Source organism: Galeopterus variegatus, unplaced genomic scaffold (assembly GCF_000696425.1).
Source record: "Galeopterus variegatus unplaced genomic scaffold, G_variegatus-3.0.2 Scaffold178, whole genome shotgun sequence".
Classification (NCBI taxonomy): domain Eukaryota; kingdom Metazoa; phylum Chordata; class Mammalia; order Dermoptera; family Cynocephalidae; genus Galeopterus; species Galeopterus variegatus.
In genome coordinates, this window is record NW_007726289.1 from 86,988 (window position 1) to 110,980 (window position 23,993).

General features: G+C 46.5%; 1 protein-coding gene across 1 annotated transcript in view; it reads left to right on the plus strand.

Moving 5' to 3' along the window:
- Nucleotides 1-230: 230 nt before the first annotated feature.
- PLA2R1 (phospholipase A2 receptor 1, 180kDa) overlaps nt 231-23,993 on the plus strand; it is a 150,187-nt gene continuing 126,424 nt past the window's right edge. Inside the window, exons 1-2 of the mRNA XM_008563962.1 lie at nt 231-429; nt 2,830-2,931. Coding sequence (XP_008562184.1) covers nt 231-429; nt 2,830-2,931 — 301 coding nt within the window. The remainder of the gene's footprint in view (nt 430-2,829; nt 2,932-23,993) is intronic.

Consider the following 23,993-nt stretch of genomic DNA (forward strand, 5'->3'; position numbering starts at 1 on the left):
CTCTCCTCTGAACCTCCTCCCTTGAAGCTGCACACACAAAGATGGACCACAGGCTTGGCTATCTGATTGGATCCAGCTGCAGGAGGCACAGGATGATGTTGATAACACCAAGTTCCAAGTCTCAACCCCTATACTGGCCACCACCACCAAAAAAAAAAAAAAGTACAGGATAAGAGCTGCTTGAGAGGGAAGTGACGAAGGGGGAGAGAGACCTTGAGAAGTGGGCACAAATGGGGCTACAGGAGAAGGGCCTGGTTCAGGTCAGGCAGGAAAAAAGACTTTTGCCAGTTGATGGGGAAGAAAGGATGTCAGAGGGCTTAGCCATTGAGGGGGACAGAGAGTCTCCACGTGCGTTCTCACCTCTTCTAGCCGACATCATACATCAGTGGGGAGGCCTTTGTGACATCAGTTTACGTGAAGGAGCTGGAAGTAAGTGCCCCTACAGGACAGCCTCTTGACTACCTTCCATGGAAGGGGCTGGGTACTTCACCACCAACTGAGACAGCCACCACCCCCACTCCTAATGATCTCTCTCTCTACCTCTCCCCCCAGACCTCCTCCAAATCCTCCTCTCTGCATGCGCCTCAGAACCGGTGCCTAGATCTGGCAGTAGCCCTGTATTCCAGCTATGTAGAAAACAAACATCAAAGGAGCATGATCCAGGAATTGATAAGAGTCCAGTGGGGTCCCCTGATTCCATGCTGCCAATCTTGGGCTCCAATTTCCCCTTGGCTCTCTGAAGAAAGGGACTGGGGGCCCCTGGTGCCAAGGGAGAATGTGGTGCTGGGGGGCCCAGGTCTCAGAGGGAGGGACCCCAGACCATGCAGCATGGCTCTTTCTGTTGCTGCCCTGTCTGCCCACTCTCTCTTCTCCAGACATCCCAGCTTGAGTCCTTACCACACATGCCCTGGGCTGTCCCCCTGCTGGAAACACTAGGATGACTGTTGTGAGAAGCCTGTGTTCCCACCTTGACTTAGTTCCTGCTTTGCTTTGTCTTTGGTTTTGGACAAGCCAACTCTCCTGCCTGGGCCTGAGTGTCCTGAAATAGAATAGAGGGTGTCAAAGGTCCCTTTCACCTCTAAGAATGAAAGATTTCTAGGCACACTTGAAACATCAGGGAGAAAGGGATCTTGCCTGTCCTTTTCATTCCTGGATCCCTGCTATTAAGAACAGTCCCTGTCCCATAGTGTGTGGTTTGTGGTGAATACATGCAATCTTGTGAATCACAAGCTGGGAGAAGGGTAGTCTTTCCTTTCTCAGCCTCCATTTCTAGAGGTTTCTTTGGCTGTCCTTTAAAGAGTTTCCAGATTCAGACATTCAGCTCTGTAGCTGGGAGTGAAAACCAACAGAGACCCAAAGTCTCTTTCCTTTGGAGTTCGAGGAAAGTTTGTCAATTTGCATCCGCATACAGTCTGAGAGATTTTCCTTGAAAATCCATTCCTGTCTCCTGCCCACCACTCTGTTCTGGGGAATGGAGTCAAGGGGGACAATCTCAGTCACTTTCCTATGATTCTCCACATAGAAAAAATAGCACCAGGAAACTCTGGATCAACTTGAAAGAGGAATATGATTTCTTTGTTCACTCATTCCATGTCTGATGGGTTTGGGGAAAGACTCAGATGGAGAGGCTGCAGGCTTGTCTTGCCCACTCCCAACCGGGACAGGGCTCACCCTCAGCACCCCACCCTCAGCCCCACAAGGTCCCTGAGAATCTGATCTCACTGATGAGCCTGTCCTGGGCCATTGGTGGCATTCCTGGGGCCTGTCCCTTGCTGTTGCATCTCTGCCTCCCCAGTAAGGGATGTTTCTTTCCTCTTCCCATAGCAGGAGAGTAGGTGTCAGCAGGCGAACTCCTTGTGGGAACAACTGCAAGTGAGTGGAGTATATGGCATCCCTCGCATCCCATAGAGAACCTTCCTTTCCCTCTCTCTCAGCACCTGTTTGGCTTTTCTCACAAAGGCTCATATTCAGACCACTGATGTCTTAATGTTTGAAAAGGCATAGTTACAGAGAGCCCTGGCCAATGCTCACCATGCAGTCTGGCAGAAAACAGGTGTGAATCTGGGCATTCTTCCTCCCTCAAACTGGTGCCTTGGCAGGCCTTTCAGGGAGTCCTTTGGGCTCCATCTTGACCTCTGTCATTCCAGGGGAGTGTGAACATCTGGTGAGCTGCCTGTGCTCATGTGAGCAGGCTGCCTGTGCTCAGTGAACATCTGGTGAGCTGCCTGTGCTCATGTGAGCAGCAGATAAAAGAGCTGCAGTGAAATCTGACTGCTGTTTCCCCACAACAGAAGGAGGCTGAGAGGGTGAGTCCAGACACTTGCCCTCATGCTTGTGCCTCCACCCCCAGGCAAAAGATGGGCTTAGAGAATTAGATAGAACTGGATGTTCACATGCCAGCTGTAGGTGATCTTAGCAGTTAACCTCTAACACTTTGTATTTCATCTACAAAATGGAGATAACAATAGTAACTTTCTCCTATGGTAGATAGGTAAGCTGGGGCTGGGGTGGCCTGGGAGCAGGTGGGGGGAAGAGAAAGAGGTTTGCCTCAGCAGACAGCAAGTCTGCTCATCTGAGCCTCAGTGTCCCTGTCTGCAAAGAGGGGTGGAGTGCCCATTGCCAGCCACCCACAGTTGTCTTGAGCACAAGAATGTGAAGAACTCTATTTGAAAGTGGTTTGAATGATTGACCATCATCTGGGCATGAGGAATGATTAGCCGGGAAGCCATGGTCTGGTGCTAGGAGACTGAATTAGGAGCTATGGGTCAAGCAGCAGGTTCTGTGCAACTCAAAAGGCCAGTGGCCCTTATCATCCAATTCCTTTCTCAGCTGATTCTCCATCCCCAGAGCCCCCAGCAGGACCCAGTGAGGAAGAACAGTGGCTGCAGGTGGAGGCTGAGCAGCTGCAGAAGCAGCTGGAGAGCCTGGCAGGTCAGTTCCAGGCTCAGGTAAAGGACAATGAGGGTCCGAGCCACCTGAACCAGGAGCAGGAGGAGCAGCTGCTGGAGCTGGGGTGGGCTGCTGGGCTCTGAGGCAAGCAGCACAGACAGATGCTGGAAGGCACGCAGCACCACCATGTCACCACCAGCTGCTTGCTGTCCCAGGCCCATGAGCTCCAGGAGCAGCTGGCTAAGCTATAGACTAGCTTCATCAGGCTGGTGTGCCACCAACCCTGCCAGCCTGCCCTCCACCCTCACCCCCTGGGCCTTTGTTTCCCCACCTATAAAATGGGGTGATGGAGACCACACATGAAATGGTACCTGGGAAGGAACCCTGTGAGCCAGTGCCCTGTGTCCCCTTCTCTGCTGTGGGACTCCAGCTGCATCAGGTAGCCAGTGATTGCTTCTCTCCATCCAGACCAATTAGAATATGGAGGTCACCAGTGCACTGCAGTCAGTGCAGCATGTGAAGATGGAACTGGCTGTGAGGTTGGGCCAGAAAAGAAAAAAACCAAAATAAGAAGAAAAGAAAAAAGAAGAGGAAAACATCAAGAAGAAGGAAAAAACACCAAGATGAAGGAAAAAAACACCCAAAAGGTGAAAATACCCAAAAGAAGAACAAAACACCCATAAAAGGAATAAAACACCCAATATAGGAAGAAAACACCCAGAAGAAAAAGAAGACATCGATAAGAAGAAGAAAAGAACCCAAAAAGGAAGAAAACCCCAAGCAGAAGAAAACACACAAAATAGGAAAACACCCCAAAAAAGAAGAAATTACCCAAAAGAGGAAGAAAACACCCACAAGAAGAAGAAAACACCCACAAGAAGAAGAAAACACCCCAAACAGGAAAACCCCAGCAAAAAGAAGAAAACCACAACATAAAAAAACCCCAAAAGAAGACAACCCCAACAAAAAGAACCCCAAGAGAAGGAAGAAAAATCCTCCAAAATAAGAAAACCCCAACAAAAAGAAGAAAATCCCCATAAAAGAAAAAAAACCCAAATAGAACAAAATCCCAGTGAAAATTCCAACAGAAAGAAGAAAACCCCCTATGAAAAGAAGAAACCTCCACAAAAAAGAAAAAGATCTGCCCATGAAAACAAGAAAAATCCCCAGAAAGTCCCCAAAGAAGAAAACCTCCACAAAAGAAAACCCCAGCAAAAAGAAGAAAATCCCAGCAAAAAAGAAAAATCCAACAAAAAGAAAACACCCCCAAAGAAGAAAACCCCAACAAAAAGAAAACTAAAATAAAGAAAACCAAAAACTCCCCAAGAATAAAACTCCCACTAAAACAAGAAAACCCTAACAAAAAGAACCCCCCCAAAAAGGAACCACCCCCAAAATGTAGAAAACTTCCCCGAAAAGAAAACCACAATGAAAAGAGGAGAACCAAAAAAGGAGAAACAAATAAAGGAGAAACAAAAAAAGAGGACAGAAAAATACAAAAAACAAAACAACACAACCCCCCTACAAAACCCAGAAAAAATACAACGAAGGAAAACAGTAAAGAGAGAGAAAGAGAGAAGGAAAAAACCATAAAAGAGAAACGAATAAATAAATAAATAAATAAATAAATAAATAAATAAATAAATAAATAAATAAAAAGACAACAGGAAAAAAAGAAAGAAAACAAAACAAACAAAATAGAAATGAAAGCAGCAGGGTGCCCTTACCAGTAGTCCAGCCTCAGGGGCCCATAGCGGAAAACCAGTGCAATGGATCCCTTGGGCAGGCCAAACCAGGGAGCCCTACGGTCAAGCCAGGGCAGGGTGGTCTTTAGTGCCAGGGCAGGCCAAGAAAGCACTTAGGGCAGGCCTTTCAGGCCAGGGGTGCCCTTAGTGGCAGGCCAGGCCAGATAAAGCTGGGGGGGCGGGTCTTAGAGGAAGTTCAGGCCAGGCCAGGTGGGGCCATTAGCACCAAGACAGTCCAAGGGTTCCCTGAACAGACCAGTCAAAGGGACACTTAGCACACTTAGGTGTGCCTTTAGCAGCAGGGTGGCCCTTATGGCAGTGGTCTGCTAGGGGCAGACCAGTAAAGGGGGCCATTTGGCAGGCCAGGCCAGTGGGTTCCTTGGGCAGGGCAGGCCAGGCCAGCCCTTAGTGGTAAGAGGCCTTAGTGGTAAGAGGCCTTTGGCAGCATGCCTGGCCAGGGCAGCTCTTAGTGTCAGGCAAGGGCACATGGGCCCTAGGGGCAGGCTAGGCCATGGGGGCACTTAGTGGAAGGCAAGCCCAGGCAGGATCACCCTTTGCACCAGTCCAGGCCAGGACAGAGGTGGCCCATAGTGCCAGACCAGGACAGGCCAGCAGGGCCCTGGAGACAGGCCAGGCAGGGCCAGGGATGCCTTAGGAGTAGTCCAGGCCAGGTAAGAGGGTACTTGGGGTAGGCCTACCTGACTAGGGGAGCCCTAGTGGCAGTCCAGGCTAGGCCACAGGGGCCCTAGGAGCAGGTCAGGCCAGTCTAGAAGATCCCTAGAGGCAGGTCAGGCCAGAGGGGCCCTAAGGGCAGGCCAGCCAGATAGGCCCCTTAGTACCAGGCCAAGGAAGCACTTAGGGCAGGGCTGCCAAGCCAGGGGGGCCACGGGGGGGCCCAGGAGGGCCAGGATGTGCCAAGGAAGCACTTGGGGCAGGCCTGGCAGGCCCTTAGCAGAAGGAGGTCCTTAGCAGCAGGGGAGCCCTGAATAGTAGGTCTGGCCATGGAGGCCCTTAGCACTGAGTACGCTAGGCCAGGGGGGCCCTTAGTGCCAGGTCAGGCCAGGGAGGCTCTGAGGCAGTGGGTCTCTGGTGCAGGCCTGTCCAGGCCTATCCTTAGTGGCAGTGGGGCCATTAAAAGAAGGCCTGACCAGGGCAGCACTTAGTGGCAGGGCAGGTGAGGCCAGGGGATCTTTTAGAGGAAGGTCAGACCAGGCCAAGGGGGCCCTAGGATGACTTTCTTTCTTTCTTTCTTTCTTTCTTTCTTTCTTTCTTTCTTTCTTTCTTTCTTTCCTTCCTTCCTTCCTTCCTTCCTTTTCTTTTATTTCTCCTTCCCTTCTCTCTTTCTTCCCTCCCTGCCTGCCTTCCCTCCCTTCGTTCCTTCCCTCCATTCTTGCCCTCCCTCCCTTCTGCCCTTCCCTCCCTTCCAGCCTGCTCTTCTTCCCTTCTTTCCCTCCCTTCCTTCCTTGCCCCCATTCCTGCCTGCCCTACCTTCCTGTCTTCCATCTCTTCCTTCCTTTCCTCCTTTCCTGCCTTTTCTTCCTTCCTTATCTCTCTTCCTTTACTTCTTTCCTTCCTTCCTTATTTCTTTCTTTCCTTCCTTCTTTCTTTGTTTCCTTCTTTATTTCTTTCCTTCCCTCCTTCTTTCCTTCTTCCTTTTCTTTCTTTCCTACTCTTTCTTTCCTTACTACTCTTTCTTTCTTCCTTCCTTCCTTCCTTCCTTCCTTCCTTCCTTCCTTTCTTTCTTTTTTCTTTCTTTCAGGCCCTAGGGGACACAAGCCAGGGGAGCCCTTACTGGAAGGCCAGACAAGGCCAGAATAGGGGGTTACTTAGAGGCAGGCCAGTCCAGGCCAGGGGGGCCCTAGGAGGGCTCTTTCCTTCCTTACTTCCTTCCTTCCCTCCCTCCCTCCTTCCCTCCTTCCTTCCATCCTTCCTGCCCTCCCTTCCTGCCCACACTTCCTGCCTTCCCTTCCCTCTCTCCTTGCCTTTTCTCTCTTCCTGCCTTCCCTCCCTGCCTTTCCTCCCTTCCTATCCTCCCTTTCTGCTCTCCCTTCCGGCTCTCTCTTCCTGCCTTCCTTTCCTTCCCTCCCTCCCTTCCTTCCCTCCCTCCCTCTTCCTTCTTTGCATTCCTGCCTTTTCTTCCTTCCTTTCTTTCTTTCCTTACTTGTTTCTTTCTTTTCTTTCATTCTTTCTTTGGGGGCTCTTTCTTTCTTCCTTCCTTTCATTTCTTCTATCTTTCTTTCCTTCCTTCCTTCTTTTCTTCCTTCTTTCTTTCTTTCCTTCCTTCTTTCCTTCTTCCCTTCTCTCTTTCCTTCCTTCTTTCTTCCCTTCTTTCCTTCCTTCCTTATTTCCTTCTTTCTTTCTTTCTTTGGGATCTCTCTCTCTCTCTCTCTCTCTCTCTCTCTCTCTTTCCTCCCTTCTTTCCTTCTTTGTTCTAGCCTGCCTATATCCCTCCTGGCCTCCCCTGCCATTAACAGGAAGGAGGCCCTGGCCCAACCTCCCCTTTGGCCCAAAATAAAGAAAGAAGAAAGACCCCCAGTAGGGCACGCCCAGCCTGGCCTGCCTCTAAGAGACCCCCTGGCCTGGTCCGATCTGCCACTAATGGTACCCCTGGACTTTCCTGGACTGCCACTAATGGTCCCTGTCCAGGCCCTCTGCTAAGGACCCCACTGCCACTATGGGTGACCTTGACCAGGTGGACAGAAGAGACCCACTGGCTGGGCCTGCCTCAGGTCTATGCTGGCCTGGCCTGCTTCTAAGAGACCCCCAGGGCAGGCCAGTCCAGTCCAGGGAGTCTCTTACAGGCAAGCAGGCCAGGCCAGGGGGGCCATAGTACCAGGATAAACTAGGCCAGGTGATCTCTTAGAGGCAGGCCAGGGGCTCTCAGCACCAAAACGGGCCAAGGGGGCACAGGGACAGGCCATTCAAGGGAGGCACTTAGTGGCAGGGGTGCCCTTAGCAGCAGGGTGGGTCTTATGGCTGTGGTCTGCTAGGGAAAGAACAGTAAAGGGGGGTCCTATGGCAGGACAACCAGTGGGTTCCTTGGACAGGACAGGACAGGCTGACCCATAGTGGTAGGAGGCCCTTAGCAGCATTCCAGGCCAGGGCAGCCCTTAGTGGCAAGTGAGGACACAGGGGCTCTAGGGGTGAGTCCAGGCCATCGTGCCCTTAGTGGCAGGCCAGGACAGAGGTGGCCCACAGTGCCAGGCCAGCAGGGCCCTAGGGACAGCCCAGGACAGGTCAGGAGGGTCCTTGGCTCTGAGCCAGGCTGGGCCAGGCCAGCAGGGTCCCAGGGATATTCCAGACCAGGCTAGGGAAGCCCTAGGGGCAGGCCAGGCAGGGCATGGGCTTCCTTAGGAGCAGGACAGGCCAGGTTAGGGGGCACTTGGCATAGGCCTGCCTGATCAAGGAGGCCCTAGTGGTAGACCAGGTTAGTCCAGGGGCCCTAGGAGCAATCCAGGCCACTCTAGGGGTCCCTAGGGGCAGGCTAGACAGGGTACCCCCTTAGTGTCAGTCCAGGCCAAGGAAGCACTTGGGGCAGGCCTGGGTAGACCCTTAGCAGAAGGGGGGCCATTAGTGGAAGGGGGGTCCTAAATAGTAGGCCTGGACACGAAAGCCCTCAGTGCCATGTATTCTGTTATAGCCACACAAAATGGACTAAAACAGAAAATTGGTACCAGGAGTGGGGTGTTGATTATAACAGACACTTGAAAATGTGGAAATGGCTTTGGAACTGGGTGTTGAGGAGAGCTTGGAGGAGTTGGGAGGACTCAGAAGAAAGCAAAAAGATGAAAGTTTGGAATGTCTTAAAGACCTATTAAATGGTGATGAGCCGAATGCTTATGGAAATAGGGACTGCAAAGACCATTCAAAGGAAGTCTCAGATAGAAATAAGAAGTTTATTAGAAACTGGGGCAAAGATCACCCTTGCTGTAAACTGGCAAAGAACTTGGCTGCATTGTGTCCTTGCCTTAGCACTTTGTGGAAGTTGGAACTTAAGAGTTGTGAACCAGAGCATTGGGTGGAAGAAATTTCTAAGTAGCAAAGCATTAAGGAAGCTGCATGGCTATTTGTAAGAGCCTACTCTGAGTTATGGTGGCAAAGTCATGACATAAAGCCAGAATTTAAAAGGGAAGCAGAGTGTAAAGATTTGGAAGATTTGCAGGCTGGCCATGTGGTAGAGAAGCAGAGAGCAGTTTCAGAAAGAAAATTCAAATGGTGCTAAGAAGATGAACAAAAAAGAATGGGATCATCAGGAGAATGAGAAAAAGGCCCTGAAGTCATTGCAGAAGCCTCTGGGGCCAACTCTTCCATTTCAGGCCCAAAGATCTAGGGAGAGAAAATGGTCTTGGGAACTGGCTTGAGGAGCCCTCCACAGGCTCACTGCTCAGGGCCACCTTGGGAAACTGCCCTCCACGGGCTCACTGCTCAGGGCCACCTTGGGAAACTGCCCTCCACGGGCTCACTGCTCAGGGCCACCTTGGGAAACTGCTTCTAGCACCAGCACCCCAGCTTCTTTGGCTGCTCCAGCTGTGGCTAGATTGGCCCCAGTTGTGGCTGGATCTGCAGTGTTGGAAAAACAATCCAGAAGCCTTGGTGGAGTCTATGTGGTGTTAGGTCTTCAGGCTCACAGAATTCCAGAGCTCAGAAGGCTTGGGATCCTCCACCCAGATTTCAAAAGATGTATGGAAAAGTCTGGGGGCCCAAGAAGAGATCTGTCATAGGGGCAGAGTCACTGTAGACAGCCTTTACTAGATCAATGCCAAGTGGAAATGTGGAGTCAAAGTTGCAGCAGAGAAATCCCATGAGTACCATGTCTAGTGGAGCCATGAGAGCAGGACTGCCATGGAGACCCCAGACCTGTGGAGCTACAGAGTGGAACCAACAGCCTGGGATTGCTAAAGTGTGGTCTGCAACCAGGAAAGCCACAAGAGCAGAGCTGCCCAAAGACTTGGGGACCCAACCCCCCGCCAGCATGTAGAAGATGTGGAACATGGACCCAACCGTCTTTGAGATTTAATGCCTGCCCTGATGGATTTTGGACTTGCTTAGGACCTGATACCCCCTTTTTTTTTGGCCTATTTCTCCCTTTTGGAATGGGAATATGTGCCCTATGTTTGTCACACCACTGTATCTTGGAAGTAGATAAATTATATTATTTCACAGATTGAACTTTGAACTCCTGAGTTGAAACAAGTTAAGACTGTGGAGATGAAATGAATGTATGGTATGTGAAAAGGACAAGACTTTTGGGGGGCCAAGGGCAGACCATGCCAAATTGAATCAATTAAAAATGGTGGTCAAGTATGTGGTTCTGAGGGCTTTAAAAGAAGAGCACATGAGAGTCTCTCTGTCTCTGCTCTCTCTGCTTCCACCATCTTGCAATGTGAGACCCCTGGGTCACTGTTGCCAGCACCAGATGGACTTTGTACTTCCTAGCCTCAGAAACTGTAAGCAATAAGTTTCATTTTTCTTATAAATTACCCAGTTTCAAGTATTCTGCTACAGCAACACAAAATGGACTAAAACAGGGGCTCTAAGGCAGGCCAGGCCAGTGGTCTCTTGTGCATGTCTGGCTGGGCCTTCCCTTAGAGGCAGTGGGGCCCTTAGCAGCAGGCCTGGCCAGGACAGCTCATAGTGGTAGGCCAGGAAAGGCCAGGGGCACTCTTAGTGGAAGGGCAGACCAAGGGGGCCCTGGGGTCAGCCATTCAGGGGGTACCCTTAGTGTCAGGGCAGGGCAAGGGTGGAGGGCTCTTAGCAATGTTTTATCATTTATACTTAGCTAGAAATTTTTCTTTTTCATTAAAGTATCAAACTTATTTATGAAATGTGTATTTTTTTTTTTTTAGAGATGACTGATAAGGGGTTCTTAACTCTTGACTTGGTGTTGTCAGCACCACGCTCATCCAGTGAGCTAACCAGCCATCCCTATATGGGATCTGAACCCATGGCCTTGGTGTTATCAGCACCACACTCTCCTGAGTGAGCCACAGGCTGGCCCTGAAATGTGTATTTTAATAATTATCCTTATTTTTGTAGTTTCTTCAGAATCTACATTTACATTTTTTTCTACTCCTACATTTGTGTGTTTTTATTTCAGTCAAATTTATTTCATCAAAATAAACACTGAATGCAAACACATGGCTTTTGTTTGGTTTTTATTTTTCAAATAAACAGGTTTCAGATTTATTATTCTGTTTATTCTGTCATTTTCCCCCTCCTGATAATTTGATTTCTTTTTTGTGTGTTTATTGTATCCATTTTCCTGTGATACTTAGGTTTGTTATTATTTTCTTACCTTATGATAATGAACAAATAGTTTTAGAACATTTTGATATTTATTGTTTAATAATGACATGAAAGGGTGTGAATTTACTTTAGAAAAGCAATTTGACTTTATTTGTTTTGTTTTAGCAATTTAACTATGATGGACTTTAGTATGATTTTCTCCTCTTTTCTCTAGTATTCCCAGTTGGGGTTTGCTGATCTTACTGGGGTTCTTTAATCTGTGGGTTGATATATTATACCATTTTGGAAAGTCCTTGACCATTATACCTTCTGTGATGGCTTCTGCCCACCTCTCTCTCTCTCCTCTCTCTGTCCCCCTCTGAGTCCAATTACCCATACGCAGTTGTAATGCGGCTCATCCGTCTCTGCTTCTTCTGTCTTCCTCGGGGAAGGCCCTTCAGGGATTTGGATGGAAATTCTTGTAGATCACTGGTCAGCCATGAAAGACTGTGGCAAATCTACTTGTGACCTTTGGAGGTTGCATCTTGCTGCTTTAGCACCCATGCCCTGCAGTTTTCAAATGTGGCAAAAATCTTGAGGGACCAATCAGCAGCCCTGTCCTTCTGGGGAAACATTATCTCCCAAGCACATTGCTTCAGGCAGATTTTACTCTAACTTTTAAGGAACACTTGGCCTGGCTCCTCAATTCTCCATGTTCATCCCCACAACGCAGAGAATGTCCTGTGGAAAACACCAATGATGTTGGTGCTTCTCACGTTGTGTGATCTCTCACACCAGCACCAGCCCTGAGTGACCAACCAATACTTCCCCAGTTTCTCTGCCCACTGCGTGGGCCAAGTGCGATCATCAGCCCCTGCTGAGAATTAGCAAAAACTTTGCCCTATAAGTCTCTCTGTCTGAAATTCCAATTCATGTAATTATTGTTTCCACAACTCTATTACACCCCCTGGTTTACACAATACATGCTTTGCTTTTTTGTTCAATTAGACATCAGTCCTGAAGTTCTTTTCATTCATAATAAGTTACTTCCTTAATTTTTATAAAAGTTAATAATATATGTTCATGAAACCAGTTATCTCTAAACAGACACTGGCTTGTTCTCAATCTTTCGATACCTGAACCTGCGCAAATGAATATAGAGATAAATTTAAATGGAGCCGGTACAAAAGGCTTGAGAACTCCTTCCAAGCTAAGACTGATAGCAAAACTGGGGAGGTAGTTAGATAATATGGTAAAATAAATATTTTTAAATTGTACACTTTTTCACATGTAAATAGTTGTTTAAATTTTTTTAGTGAGGTATATCATATTTAGAAAAGATTACATAGAATGTTTGAAGTTTAAACATTAATATCATATAAACTCTGCAGACTGGACACACACTAATGAATAGACTGGGCAGATATTAGGCTCCCAGTGTGTCCATCCTGACCTTATTTCCCTCCTACCCCAGATGTGACCACTATCAGAAATTTTATAGTTATTCTTTTTGTCTTTACCATCTATCATGTATCATTAAGAAGTGTTCTGTTTAACTTTGCCTCTTTTAACCTTTCCATGAAAGAATATTAATAGAATTACCCTGAACATGGTCATCATTAGTTTCTCTGCCTCAGTCTGTTTCACACATGCTGGTGTTTGAGATTGTAGGTCATCCAACTTACCCATCTATTCCAATGCTTATAACATTTGGGCTGTTTCAACTTTATTTTTTGCTCTTATAAAAATGCTGCTCCTATAGTTCATGTTTGTTTCCAAATGCCCACATATAACAAATTCTCAACCTGTTGGAGAGAAATTACTGGGTTATAGATTATGTGTAATTTCAAACTTAGAGGAAATGCCAATGAGTGTGTGAATAGTCCCACCATCTCTGCATGTGATAATTTATTCCATAAGATTAACAAGATTGGAATTGCCTCGTTTATTAATTTTTGCCTATCATTGTACAAGCAGTAGGATTTCCTTATGATTTTTATATTGCTTTTCATTAATTATCATTGCAGTTGGGTGGGCACTGGGCCCGTGGTTGCAGTTGAGTCAGTGCTAGGCCCAAGGGTGCAGTTGGGTGGTAGATGGGCCCATGGGGGTACTTTGGGGGAGGCTAGGCCCATTGGTGCTGTAGGAGAGGGCTAGGCCCAAGGGGGTTGTGCCCATGGGTATATTTGAAGGAGGGCTGGGCCAGTGGGTGCCCTTTGGTGGGGGATGGGCCTGTGGGTGCAGGTGGGGAAGGGCTTGGCCTGAGGCTTCAGTTGCGGGGGCTGGGCCCATGGGTGCAGGTGGGGAAGGGCTTGGCCTGAGGGTTCAGTTGAGGGGGCTAGGCCAATGGGTGCGGTTGTGGTGGGTTGGGCCTGTGGCTGCAATTGCAGGGGGTCTGGGCCCATGAGTGCACTTGGTGGGGGCTGGGCCCTTGGGTGCAATTGGGGTGGACTGGGCCAGTTGGGTGTACTTTGTTGGGGCTGGGGCCATGGGTGCAGTTGGGTGGGGGCTGGGCCTGTGGGTGCAGTTGGTGGGGTTGGGCCATGAGTGCAGCTGGGGAAGTGCTGGGCCTGAGAGCGCTGTGCCAGTGTGTGCGGTGGTGGGCAGGCTGGTCCCATGGTTGCAGCTGGGGGGTTGGGCCCATGGGAGCAGTTGCGGGGGTTGGCTTAAGCCAGTCAGCACGATGCATTTCTGCAGGCCCCATTGTTTGGAGATGCACATGTGTTTTAAGAACTGTACTGGGGTCAATCTTAGGATTCTTGGTTAGAGTACTGAGGGAAAAGCTTGCCCTAGCTCCCTTTTGTAAAGGAGAAAAAAATCGTCCAAACTGAGTCTAGCAATCAGTATATAAGCCAGTCTTAGGAAAAAAGCTAACTCTGTGCATAAAGGAAGAGAGATGGAAGGAAGATAGACCATTGATGACACCACTAAGTTGCTGAATCAACTGGCCCTTGAATGCTGTCCTGCCGCTGGACTCTTCCCATTTGTGCCAATGCATCCCCTTTATTGTGTTTTCTATTATCTTTCAGTAGATAAAGTGAGCAACCTGTTTTAAGAAAGTGGCTTATTTTCTTCCCCCTGAAGTTTTAGAAATCTCTTTATCTTTCATGTTATTAAATACTGTCACATAATAACTAGATCTCTTTCTTCCATCCAGCTAGAATTTTGTGAAGCTTTTTATTCTCATGAATCATTCCTTCACTTATTTATTAAACACCATGTGTCAGAGAGTTTTAGAGTGCACTAAGGATATGGCAGTGAATATGGCACAAAGACAGAGCAAAGTCCCCATCCTCATGGAGAGACAATACCCAAAAATATATATAATATTATATATATGAAATATAATATAATTTCAGGTATTCAGAAGTTTTATGAATTGAAATTAAGTAGGGAAATGGAGATGATTGTGACCAGGGGAGGGGTGTTGCTACTTGGGTAGGAGGTCAGAGAAGACCTCTCCCGAAGAGGTGACATTTGCACAGAGACCTGAATGACATAAGAGTCATTTCAGATGTCTGAGAAGAATGGTCTTAGAGTACAGTAACTGGCAAGATCTCGAGGCTGGAATCAGTTCCACATGTTCAAGGAACAGAAAGAGAACAAGTGTGATCAGAGGAAAGGGGATGGAGAAAAAGTGGTAGAAGTGAGACAGGCAACCAGAGGTCAGCTCATTACAGGTTTACAAGCCATAGTGAGGAGTTTCAATGTTATCATGAGACTGACGGGAAGCCATGGGGACAAGAGGGAGTGAGCGAGCAGGGAAATGACAGGATCAAATTTATGTTTTTAAAAGAATAATAAAACATTTGAGGGAACTGACGGTGTAGGGAACTGACAGTATTCCATATTGAGCAGGAAGAGTGGAAGTGAGGAATCATCAGGAGACGCTGCAGGTGAGCAAGGAGGCTGGTTTGTCTTTGAATGACAGGGCAGAGGTGATACACAGAGAGTCTGGATACATTTCGAAGCTGGGATCACAGGATTTGCTGTGGCTAGTACATTTTGCGTGAGATGCAAATGTTAAGTGTGAGCTGTCAAATATTAGAGGAAAAAAGGAGGCAGGGATGGCCTTATGGTTTTTGGAATGAGCAGTCTGAAAGAAGTGATTGCTGTTTACCAAAATGGAGTGGAGTCCCTAGTGGGGAAGGCGTGGGACAGGAGATGAGTAGGAAGCAGATTTCAGATGTGCTAAATTTGAGATGATTATTGGACATTTAAGTGGAGATGTCAAAGAGGCTGTCTGAGTCTCCATTTCAGGGAGAGGTTAAGACTAGAGATATAAATTTGGGGGTTATTGGCATATAGGTGGTGTTTAAAGCTATGAGACTAAATGACACCAATGTCAGAGGTAGGGTCCGAACGGGGGACCCAATAGTCATCTTCAATCTGCCCATTCCTCTTATCAGGTTCTTAATTCCACCACAGAAAAGAATTCAAGGGCAAAGTCACAGTATAAAGTGAGAACTAGTTTAATAAAACAGAGAAGAAATACAGGTTCTATAGAGAGTGCAACATAGCTCCAGAGACTGAGCAGGGCCCACACCAAGTCTAACATAAAAGTAAGTTCAGTACAGACATCTAGTCTAACACAAAAACAAGAAATACATAAGTTTAGTACAGAGTGTGGACTGGTTCCAGAGAGTGAGCAGCCACCTGCTGAAGGTAAGTTCCATACAAAGTAAAGTCTGACCTCCTAACCATGACACATAATATGCATAGAGCCTGGAGCATACCATGCACTCTGTAAATGGCAGCTATTGAGAAGAAACAAGGAAAATGTCGTAAGGCTTTTCTCTCTAGCAAGAAATCAAATCAATACTCATTCTTTATTTGCCCTACAATATTTTTTATTTCTTTTAAGTAATAGCAATTAATAATTAAAACTACCTTTGGTGAGTATTCACTATGTGTCAGTCACTGTTCTAAGCACTTGTCATGTATTACCTCATTTACCCTCCACAGCAAGCTAATGAGATAGGCACCATTGTTATCATCCCAGTTTTGCAGGTGAGGGCACCAAGGCACAAGGAAGTTAAGCAATTTGCTCAAGTCACAAAACTAGTGAGTGACAAAGCCAGTATCTGAAATTGGCAGTCTGGCCCCACAACCCTCTCTGCCTGCCACCCCTTGTCCACCTGTGATTATGGAGCTGAGGCCTGTGAGATTCCACCACCAACACCAAACTTTCCCCTGACAATATCTTCAACTCCCTTGTATACACCATCGTGATGGGGTAACATCAGTCTGGAGGAAGCCCCACTGTCCGCCTTCTCCCTGCCTATGCTTGTGCTGCCGAACATCGTTAGGAAAATACACGCACCCCTATAAATTCATTGGTCCCGGACCACATTTTAGCCCCTGGTGATTCCCAGATTTCCAGCTACGTTTCCCCAGAGCTCTCTCCACAGCTCATATTGGAGCCAGCCTGACCCACTCTCCCCAACTCCAGCTCTCCCCTTCTTCTCAGCAGATGAACTCCCTCGCTACTTCACAGAGAAAGTGGAAGCAAGCAGGTGAGAAAATTCTCACCTCTACCTGCGTGGGAGGCATCACTTTCCTTCCTAAAGTGAATCCTTTTACTTTCTGTTCTGGAAACTTCTGTCTTCTCAAGAATCTTACCCTATGAATTTTCTGAGAGTATCTCTGACTTCTTCTTCCCTTCTAAATCCTTAACGTCAGCATTCAGACATGCTTAGGTCTCTCATCTAAAAACAACATAATAATGACAACGATAACATCATCATGTGCTCCCAACCCGCTTTTAACTTTGACTTTGATGCTCATTACAGTATGCAAGTGCCCCCAGGACCTTCTCCCTCATCGCCAACCTTATACCCACATCCTATGCAGCCATTTCTCCTTCTCCCTACAACTACAAACTGCCTGAAAGGGTGGCCTACCCTTGTCCCTACTCCTAGTCATCCTCAAACCACCACTGTGTCTTCCGCCCCCAACCATTAACAACACTCTCCCCAAAATCGTAACTTACCTGCTTGTCCCATAATCCAATGCATATTTCTGCCCTTAAATTCTTTGACCTCTCTATGGAGCTGTTGATTGTTCTCTCCTTGAAATACTCTTCCCCCAGCTTCCAGAACACCACACTGTCTTCCCGTACTCTCCTACCTCTCCAACTCCGTCTCAGTCTGCTTCTCTAGCTGTCCCTTACATGTTGTTGATCCCTATGATTCTTTCCAGGCCTCTCCTCTTCTTTCTCAACCTACGCTCGCCAGGCAATTGCATATACTCCCACGGCTTTAATTATCAACCACAGATAACTCCCAGATCTAGGCTCCCAGCCTGTTTCTGACTTTGATACCATGTATGCAACTGCCCTTGGACATCTCCACCTGGATGTCCTGTAAGCCTCTCAACATACCCCAGTCTGAAATCTTCTTCCTCCTCAAACCTGTTAGTGAATGGAGCCACTTGGTTGGCCTTGGAATGGAACAACATTTTTTTTTTCTTTTTTTAAATTTCAATTGACACATTGTAGTTATACATACGGGGTACAATCTGACGTTTTGATTTGATACATATTTATGTTGTATAATAATCAGGATAGGGTAGTTGATGTGGCGATCACCTCACGCATTTATCCTTTCTTTGTGGCAAAAACATTCAAAAGCCTCTCCTCTAGCTTCTATGCAACGAACAAAACTCAACTGCCAACCACAGTCACCCCACTGTGCAACAGAACATCAGAATTTATTCCTCCTATCTAATGGAATTTTGTACCTGTTGGCCAACTTCCTGTTTTTATTTCACCCTCCCCCACTCCCCCAGTCTCTGGGAACCACTGTTCTACTCTCTGCCTCTATAATACCAACCGTTTATTTTTTTTTTAGGTTCCACAAATGAATGACGTCATATGATATTTGTCTTTTTGTGCATGGATTACTTCACTTAACATAATGTTCTCCAAATGGGACATCATTCTTGAGAACTCCCTCTTTTTCTCACCAGCACACCCAAACACTAAGTCTTGATGATTCTTCCTCTTAAATATCTCGAAATATTTGCTTACTTCTCTCTACCTTTTAGTACAAACAACAGCCATCTCTTTATCCAAACTTCTGCAGCAGTCTCCTAACCCTCGTGAATTGCTCGTCTTTGACCCATAGTACACCGGGAATGTTAAAATGAATCTAGTTAAAATGAAACCCTTAATGTCTTCCTGTTAGTTTAGCATAAAGTTCTTAACGTAGTTTTGGACCTAGCACCAGCTTTCCCATTTAGCCTCACTGCTCCCAGAATCTTGCAACACAATGCTCAGTCTCTCTGCTACAAGAGTTCCTCAAGCAGCTTATATGCACTCTCACATCTATTCCCTCTATCTGGACCATTCATTTATTCCTTCTTAACTCAGTCTTTCTCCCTAGTAGCCCTTCATTCTCATTCCCAGACAACCACAAATCTGCTTTCTGTCACCATACATTAGTTTACATTTTCTAGAATTATATAAATGGAATCATAAAGTATGCACTCTTTTATGGTCTAGCTTATTTCACTCAGCATAATTATTTTGAATTACAGTCATGTTGTTGCACACATTGATAATTCATTACTTTTTATTGCTGAGTAGTATTCTATTGTATGGGTATACCACTGTCTATCTATTCATCTCGTCGTGGGCATTTAGGTTGTTTCCAGTTTGGGGCTATACAAATGAAGCTGCTATGAAAATTCATGTACAAATCTTGTATGGATGTATGCTTTCATTTTTCTTGGGTAAATACCTAGAAGTAGAGTGGCTAGACCACACAGTAGTTATACTGGGTTGAATAGTGTTCCCCCAGTATTCATGTCCGCTAGAACCTCAGAACGTGACTGTTTGGAAATAGAGTCTTCAAAGATGTAATTAGTTAAAATGGGGGTCATATGGTATTAGGGTGGGCCCTAAATCCAATGACTGATGTCTTTATAAGAAATCCAAGTAAAGACACAGACACAGGGAAGAAGACCGTGTGACACCGGAGGCAGAGATTGCGTGTGCATAGTAAGAATACCTAAAATCTACTCTCTTAGCAAACTTTCAGTATACAGTAGAATATTATTAACTATAGTCCTCATGCTGTACGTTAGATCTTTAGACTTATTCATCCCACCAAACTACAACCCTTTGACCTACTTCTTTCTATTCCTTCCCCTTCCCGGCCTCTGGTAACCACCATTCTATACTGTTTCAATTTATTCCATACAGTATTTTTCTTTCTGTGTCTGGCTTATTCCACTTGGTATAATGCCCTCCAGTTTCATCCATGTTGCCACAAATGGCAGAATCTCCTTTTTAGGGTTGAATGATATTCCATGCATATATATCACAATTTCTTTATCCATTTATCTATCAATGGACACTTAGGTTATTTCCATATCTTGGTTATTATGGATAAGGCTGCAATGAACATGGGAGTGCAGATGTCTCCATGAGGTGCAGATTTCATTTCCTTTGGGTATATACTCAGAAGTGAGATTACTGAGTCATATAGTAGTTTTATTTTTAATTTTTTGAGGATTCTCACTAATGTTTTGCATCATGGCTGTACCAATTTACATTCCCACCAACAATTTACAAGAGTTCCCATTTTACATTCTTGCCAACACTTATCTCTTGTCTTTTTATAATAATAATCCTAACAGGTGTGAGGTGATACCTCATTGTGGTTTGATTTATATTTCCCTAATGATTAATAATGGCCAACAGGCATATGAAAAAGTAGTTGTATGTTTTTTAACGTTTTAAGAAACTGCCAAACTGTTTTCCAAAGTGGTTGCACCATTTTGCACTCCTATCAGCAGTGTGTTCATTTCTCCACATCCTTGTCAACACTTAGTATGATCAGCCATTTTAATTTTAGCCATTCAAATAGGTGTATAGTAGTATTTTGTTGTAGTTTAAATTTGCATTTCCTTGATGACTAATGATCTTGAAAATCACTTCAGGTGTTTGCCATCTGCATGACTTGGTAAAGTGTCCATTCAAATCTTTTGCCCATTTGTTATTTGGGTTGTTTGTTTGCTTATTATTGAACTTGAGAGTTCTTTACATATTCTAGATTTTTATCAAATACATGATTTTCAAATACTTTGTCCCAGTTGGTGGCTTTTCTTTTCATTCTCTTAATTTTGTCTTTTGAAGTCAGGTAAATATTTGAGGTGCCAATTTGGATGCCACTTTTCCTTGGAAGCCTTTTCTAATTCTCAAGCCCTGAAGAGGAGGCCCTTCTCAGTACTTGTAGAGCTTCAGATATATTCCCATACCATGGCATGTATTTTACTCCATTATAATTGTCTGGTTAACTGTTTGTTTCTCCTCCTAAACTCTAACCTCTTGTGATCATGGCAAGGACTCATTCTGCCCTTTTCTTTGTAGTACTCTCTGCACCAGGACAAAGGTCGACAGAAGGTACTTGTATACTCCTTGTTTGCCTCTCCAGACTCTATTCCATGCTCTAGAAAGCTGACTTCTGTGGACTTTCTTGCCCACTGAATTCCAGCTGGGTTTGGCCAATGGGAAGAGATCAGAGGGCAAGAGAAGACAGAGTATTTATTCTCTTAGCTTCCTCCCTGCCAGACTTCAGTTGTCAGCAGTTGCTCTTCCCCTGTCCTAGCAGATGTCCCTATCCCAAAGACACCACTCATTAGGCTCCTGTAACTGCTCCCTGCCCTTCTTTCTTTAGGCCTACAAATAGTAATGACAGCTCCCGGTTCTTGCCAGAAACTAGGCACTTCACCATCCTGTTTTGGTTCCTCTGGCTCTGTCCATACCTTTGTAATAGTCCCTTAGTTAACCTTCAGTATGAACTAGGATCTCACCCTTTCTTGATGAGATTTTTTTTTTTTTAATTTGACATAATTGATTGTACATATCTGTGGGGTACAGAGTTGAATATCATTACCTGTGTGCAATATGTGATGCTCAAATCAGGATAATTAATATATTCAACATTATACAATGTAATCGTTTTCCATGGCCCTTTACCAATTCCTTCTTTACCTGACTCCCCTCCCCTCTTGCTGAGACCTTAATTCATATAGCACTCAAAAAAATTTATTCATTTTGACCCTAATCACTACCCATACATTGAGTTTTAAATCCCTACATTTTCTTCATGGTTTTCATTCAACACAATTCAGGTTTCTAATATTTTTCTCGCGTTTCAAATGACTCCAAACACTGTACTCCTTTCATTTTCTTTCCTTCCTTCATCCCTTCACTCATTCATCAGAGACTCTTTGAGAGCTAAGTGCCAGGAAGTGTGCTGCCCTGGAAATTCAAAGAGAAGTGAAATATAGTCAGTTTTTCTGGGAACTCACATTCAGGCATGATAAGCAGAGCAATGGGAAGACATATAAAGGCTCGCAGGTGCAGAGCCTACCCACCTGGTCCTGACCAGAGCCAGGAGACACGACTCCCAGGAGCACAACACCCTGCAGTCCTGCTTCTGAGCTCCCTGCTGCTCTCACTCTTTGCTGCCCCACTCCCTCTGCACACACTCCCAGCTCCCAGAAGTGAACGTTTACAATATGCCAGACTCCGTGCTAAGCACTTTGCATATATTATCTCATTTAGTACAACACAATGAAGCAAATGTTATCAGCTCCATTTTGCATAGAAGAAAACTGAGACTAAGGGAGACAAAGTAACATGCTAGTAAGTGGCAGAGCTACCTCTTTTAACCATTACAGTACACTGTCTCATAAACCTGAAACAAGCAAGACCTGGATACGGATAATGATCATTTTCTCAAAAGCTAAAAAGCTCTTTACCACAGATTTCCACCTCAAAGCTGCAATGCCTCAGGAAGAGATGAAAAATAGTAGTTCTTTCTGAGTCTTCTAATGGTTGAATAGGAAATGTGGTGTCGGGAGGTCAGGAAGCTGTTGTCACCTCTCCGTTACACTAATTGCTCTGACGGTGAAATGTGGCTTGTTTCCCCTCTCCTTCTCCTACTCATTGTCATAGCTCTGCTACTTCAGAATATTATCTGCTATGGGTCAAGGAAGGATTCTTTTTCTTCATTATATAGAGGATGGAACTGAAGCCCACGGCAGGTGAGTGGCTGGCCCAGGTCTCACAGCCAGTGAGAGGTGGTGTAGCCCATTGTCCCAGTAACTGGCTTCATTTGCCAGGGCGCCTCCTGGCTGCCCTTTCTTCCAGCCAGGCACGCCTCCTCACTGTCTCCTATACGAACATTCTTCACTCTGGCCTTTGCATTTTTTTTCACAACTTCTTCCCATCCTAGAACAGCCTCTTCCTTCCAATACCACCACACTACCTAACACATTAAGCCTTCTATGACCACTCCAGCCCCTCCCGGTCTCTCTCTCCTTTACTCTTACTGCCCTGTTCCTCACCAGAGATTAACATCAGTGTCACACGATTACCTAATTATGCCATTAGTGTTGCGCCTGCCTGCTGCAGTTGATGCCATCCCACTCAGGCAGGGCCAAATCTTCTACTTTGGGGATATTCCCCATATAAATGTTGTTCTGAAGCCATAGGAGAGATAGATACATAGTCTGTGATCAAAGTCTGTATAGTCTGGTATGCTGAAAGCATCCATTTTCTGCACATTTTTAGGCAGGGATGCTGATTTCTACATATAGTAATATGCTACAGACTCACTACACACATTGGAACCTCTCACATTCTCTCAGCCCACTTCTTAATCCAGCCACCTCTGCAGCAGGATTCCCACAGCTGTCCCCCCCACCTCCACTCCTTCTTGGGGGGTGGGGGGTAGTGAGAGCAACCAGACAGCGCCTCACCTTTGCCATGCCATGCACAACTGTCGCTTCCAGCCCCAGGGCTTCTCAGATGCAGTCACGGGCCCATGCCTGAAGCTCACCACTTCCACAGAAGTGTGCAGAGGAGTTAATAACTCTAGGATCTCCTTAACCAACAGGGATCGTGAGTCTAGGGATAAATGCTTTCTCCTTTATCCTTGGACAGACAGTTCTGAGGCCCTCTAATGTTCCTGCAAGACTGAGCACCTTTTGCTATGGCAGTGGTCAAGGCAATCACTTACTTCTTCCCTGGCTCATTCTGACCTTCAATGCGGCTCCCTGCAGGACATTCCTCCCAGGCTCTGCTTTCTGGAGAATCAGGCTAAAATAGTGCTACTTGAAAATGTTTGTTTGGTACTGGCAAATAAGTAGCTGAGAAAGACAAGGTTCTGCACGATTCCACCACCTTTCGTTAAATAAGTCTCCTTTTTGCTTTCTTTTCTCCTCTTGTGTTTTAATGACTAATGTCAAGGTCCTATTTAGGAAAGGTCTTATGCAATATTGGCCTGTTCTCATGATTATTAAATGCTTCCAGTATTCTGCTGATTATCTGAAGGACCGCAGTTAGAAGGACTACATTCTAGTCAGGGCTTTCTTCCTTACCAGGTTAAGGAGTAACTTTGGCTGAATTAAGGAGTAACCTGAAGCAAATCATTTGACCTCTCTGGGCGGGGTTTCTCAGCTGTAAGGTGGGATAATAACAGGGGCCGGGCTATTTCGCTGGATACGGAGAATCAAAGGAAGTGGAAGCGGGAGGTTATTTTAAAACGGAACGGAACTACCAACAGCAGAACCTGACGATTACTCTGCAGCGAGGGCGGCGGGGACCAGGGCGCAGCTCCCCAGGCGCCTCCGGTGCTCCACAGCTGTGCTGCTCTCTCGAAGCGCTCGGGTTCACGCTGCAGCTAGGGTTACTCTAAGCCGCCTGCTGCCAAACCCGCAGTGTTTACCAGAATCCTCAGGGCAAACCCGGTTGTCAAACTTTCCGTCCCGGAGGTTCTCCACTCGCTCACCCCCAAGTCCTCGTCGGCCTCCCGCAGAAAGGAGGGAGCGGGGCTGGAGGAGGGAGGGGCGAGGAGCGTGCAGGGGGCAGCCCCGCCCCTGCTCGCTCCCTACCCCAAGGGCAGGAGGTTCTGGGATGGGCACAGGGTCCACTTTCTCTTCCTCCTCCTTTGCCCAGCTGGGGTGGGTCAGGCGAGAAAACCTTGGCGACTTTCCCGTCTCCCAGCGCCGAGCCCCGAGTGTCCACACGCGGTGGCTACAAGCGAGTCGGCGTGCGTCTCCGGGGCGCAGGAGCGGCGAGGCGCCCGGAAGGGTGGAGCGCGGAGACGGCTGCGGTCC